Source organism: Miscanthus floridulus, chromosome 2, assembly GCF_019320115.1.
Source record: "Miscanthus floridulus cultivar M001 chromosome 2, ASM1932011v1, whole genome shotgun sequence".
NCBI classification, from domain to species: Eukaryota; Viridiplantae; Streptophyta; class Magnoliopsida; order Poales; family Poaceae; genus Miscanthus; species Miscanthus floridulus.
Genome location: NC_089581.1, coordinates 41,088,724 through 41,092,954, shown reverse-complemented (window position 1 = coordinate 41,092,954; position 4,231 = coordinate 41,088,724). Strand labels below are relative to the sequence as shown.

At 54.6% G+C, this 4,231-nt stretch overlaps 1 protein-coding gene across 1 annotated transcript; it reads right to left on the bottom strand.

Annotated features, from left to right (window-relative positions):
- Window positions 1-2,743: 2,743 nt before the first annotated feature.
- On the bottom strand, window positions 2,744-3,049 carry LOC136536402 (uncharacterized). Its single transcript, XM_066528710.1, has one exon. It carries the CDS (start codon window positions 3,047-3,049, stop codon window positions 2,744-2,746), a length of 306 nt encoding a protein of 101 aa, XP_066384807.1.
- Window positions 3,050-4,231: the final 1,182 nt, after the last annotated feature.

Sequence of the window (4,231 nt, the reverse complement as noted above, 5' to 3'; positions counted from 1 at the left end):
TCTACAACCCATCGCTCGGCGTATTTGTTGAGTCGGTCGAAGATGCATGACTTAAGTCCTTGGAGGACCATGCCATTGGCGTGTTCAACCTAACCGTTAGTTCATGGATGTCCGACCGAGGCCTAGTCGATCCTGATGCCGTATCCATCGCTGAAGTTTAGGAACTTTTTCCTGGTGAAGTTAGTCTCATGGTCAGTGATGATACAGTTGGGAACGCCAAATTGGTAGATGATGTCAAGGAAGAACTTGACTGCCTCCTCCGACCGAATGTTGGTGATGGGTTTGGCCTCTATCCACTTGGTGAATTTGTCGACCGCTATGAGTAGGTGAGTGAAGCCGCCCGGGGCCTTTTTGAGGGGTCCTACCATGTCGAGGCCCTAGACCGTGAATGGCCAGGTGATAGGGATGGTTTGGAGCTCTTGTGTCGGCAAATGGGTTTGTCGGGCGTAGAACTGGCATCCCTCACACCTACGAACGACTTCCTCTACATCTCATAGTACGGTGGGCCAGTAAAAACCTTGGCGAAAGGCTTTTCTGACTAGCGACCTTGGGGCCGTGTGATGCCCGCAAATGCCGGCATGAACCTCGAGGAGGAGATCCTTCCCTTGGCTAGTGAGGATACACTTCATGAGTACCCCTGATGGACTCCGTTTGTAGAGCTCATCACCAAGTGCGATGAAGGTTTTGGGCAGGAGAACCTCTTCAAGGATGTAGGCGAGTATCGGTACTCGGCAATTGGTTTGATCGGGCGCCAATACGGCGACGCTTGCGGGTGGTGTAGAGGTACTGGGGTTGGAGCCCCCGGGCGCTGGCTGGGCGTCGGGGTGTGTTCGGGTTGGATCTTCCAAGATGCGAGCGGACAGCTCATGGATGTCATTGATGAAGACCCCGCTTGGGGACGGATCCCGCCTGGCGGCCAGTTTTGCGAGGAAATCAGTGGCATCGTTGTCCCTTCAAGGGATGTGATGCAGTTCGATTCCCTGGAATTTGTCCTCGAGCTTGCGCACCTCTTGGCAGTATGCTATCATGAGGGGGCTTTTGCAGGAGGACTCCTTCATGACCTGATCAACGACTAGTTCTGAGTCGCCACAGACATAGAGTCGAGTAGCGCCGAGCTCGATGGCGATGCGGAGTCCGTTGATAAGGGCCTCGTATTCCGCGACATTGTTTGAAGCTGAGAAGTGGAGGTGGATGGCGTAATGGAGCCTACTCCCATCCGGGGAGATCAGAACCACTCCAGCTCCCGAGCTAGGCGCCATTAAGGACCCATCGAAGTACATTGTCCAATATTCGTGGGTGACGTCCGGAATTGGTAGCGGACCTCCGTCCATTCAGCGACAAAGTCCATGAGAGCCTAAGACTTAATAGCGGTACGGGGGGTATATCTGATGTCGTGGCCCATGAGTTCAAGAGCCCACTTGGAGATTCATCCCATGGCATCGCGGTTGTGGACAATGTCTCCGAGTGGGTAAGAAGTGACGACCTTGACTTTGTGGTCGGTGAAGTAGTGTAGGAGCTTCCTGGTTGCCATTAGTACGTCGTATAGGAGTTTCTGCACCTAGGGGTACCGAACCTTGGGGTCGGTAAGCACTTCTCCGACGAAGTATATGGGTCGCTGCACTTTGAGCTGGTGTCCCGGTTCCTCCCTCTCTACGACCAGGGCGGCGCTCACCACATGGTTACTTGTCACGACGTAAAGGAGGAGGGGTTCTCCCCGCTCAGGAGCAACAAGGATTAGGGCTGATGTTAGGGACATTTTGAGGCTTTTGAGAGCCTACTGGGCTTCCTCAGTCCAGACAAAGGCATCTGTCCTTTTGAGGAGCTTGTAGAGCGGCATCCCTCGTTCGCCGAGCCAGGAGATGAAGCGGCTTAGGGCAGCCAAGCAACCTATGAGCCTCTGTACACCCTTAACATTGTGTATGGGGCCCATGTTTGAGATGGCCATGATCTTTTCGGGGTTAGCTTCGATGCCGCTCTTGGATACGATGTATCCGAGCAATTTCCCCTTTGGAACCCCAAAAACACATTTCTCGGGATTCAGCTTGAAGTTGAACCTTCGAAGGTTTGCGAACATCGCGGGCAAGTTTGCGATCAGGTTGCAAGCTTGAGTCGTTTTGACCACTATATCATCAACATAGACGGCGATCGTTGGTTTTGGTCGCTCGGCCTGATCGGGTTGGTCGAGCAGGTCGATTTGGTCGGCGAAGCATTACTGCATGCACCTTTGGTAGGTGGTGCCAGCGTTCTTTAGGCCGAAGGCATGGTGACATAGCAGTACAAACCATACGGGGTAATGAACAAGGTTGCGAGCTGATCAGACTCTTTCATCATGATCTGGTGATAGCCTGAGTAGGCATCCAGAAAGGAGAGGATTTCACAACCCGAGGTGGAGTCAACTATCTAGTCTATGCGTGGTAATGGGAAATGCTCCTTCGGGCACGCTTTATTAAGTCTAGTATAATCGACGCACATTCTCCACTTCCCGGTCTTCTTTCTGACCAGGACGGGATTGGCGAGCCAGTCGGAATGGAAGACCTCCCTGATGAACCCGGCTGCTAGGAGTTTAGTGATTTCCTCACCTATGGCCCTGCGCCTTTCATCGTCGAAGCGACGCAGGTGTTGTTTGGTGGGTTTAGAACCTGGGGAAAGGCATAGTGCGTGCTCGGTGACCTCTCGGGGTATCCCCAGCATGTCAGACGGTTGCCATGTGATTATCATGTAGGAAGTCGACAAGCTCGCATTCCTATTTGGCCAGGAGCTGGGTCCCAATCCGAACTGTCTTGGTTGGGTCGGTGGGGTCGATTCCCACCGTCTTGGTTTCTTTGAGCGGGTGGAAGGCCGATGAGGAAGTTGGTTGGTTACAGTCCAGGGCTGCCAGAGCCAATGACTCTCCAAGCCACGGGAGCTCGGACGAGTTAACGACTGCAGTGGCGAGCTCGTAGTGTTCGCGGTCACACGTGAGGGCGTGCGAGAACGCACTGCTCATAGTGATGACGTCATTTGGTCCCAGCATCTTCAACTTGAGGTAGGTGTAGTTGGGGATTGCCATGAATCTCGTATAGCATGGCCGCCCCAAGATGGCGTGGTAGGACCCTAGAAAGTCCACCACCTTGAAGGTGAGGAACTCCGAGCGGAAGTTAGCTCAGCTACCGAACATGACAGGCAGATCGATCTGCCCAAGCGGGTATGCCTGCGCTCCCAGGATTACCCCATGGAAGGGGGAGCCCGCCGGGCAGAGTTCTGATCGGGGGATGCGCATGGCATCGAGGGTGTTGATGTACAGGATGTTGAGGCCACTACCGCCGTCCATCAGCACCCTTGTAAGCCGCTTCTTGCGGACGATGGGGTCGACGACAAGCGGATAGCATCCTGGTCTTGCGACGTGGGAGGGATGGTCCCTCTGATCGTAGGTGATTGGAGACTCTGACCAGCTAAGGAAGGAGGGGATTGCCGATTCGGCGGTGCATGCCTCTCGATAGCGAACCTTATGTTGTCATTTGGTCCAGACAGCGTCGGATCCATCGAAGATCATGATACATTTGTCAGTGTCGGGGAAGTCGTTCACGTCTTTGCCTGCCATACCTCCCTTCTTGGGTGCTGCCTCTTTGCCTTCTCCCTCCTTTGGCCCACCGGCCTATCAGAGGAAATGTTTGAGGAGCTCACACTCCTTGTAGGGGTGTTTGATAGGATAGGCATGGTTGGGGCATGGTCCGTCCATGAGTTTGTTGAAGTGGTCAGGCAGTCCCTGATGGGGCTGCTTGACAGTGCGATCGGTCGCGGCGACCAGCGGGGCGCTGTTCGACCGATGCCGATCCTTTTTATTTTTCTTGCCCCTCTGCGTGGAGGGGCCCTCATTTGGGTCCATGCGTTTGGCTTTGACCTTGTCTCGGCCTCCGCTCAAGATCGCTCCAACCGCCTCCTCGCCGGAGGCGTGGTTGGTGGCTACGTCAAGCAGGTCGTGGGTGGTACGGGGTTTCAAGCAGCCAAGCTTGTGGATAAGGGACTCGTAGTTCATCTCGGAGAGGAACACGCCGATGACGTCTGCGTCGACGATGTCAGGGAGGGAGTTGCATCATTAGGAGAGCCTACAGATGTAATCCCGCAAGGACTCGCTGGGCTCTTGCTGATAGCTCTTGAGGTCCTAGGAGTTCCCCGGTCAGACGTACGTCCCCTAGAAATTCCCGATGAAGACCCTCTTGAGGTCCACCCAGTTGCGGATGCTGTCGTGCGG

What these genes read in the sequence shown, in the direction of transcription:
- LOC136536402 (XM_066528710.1), bottom strand. Translation starts at nt 3,049, where the DNA reads ATGGCAATCCCCAACTACACCTACCTCAAGTTGAAGATGCTGGGACCA.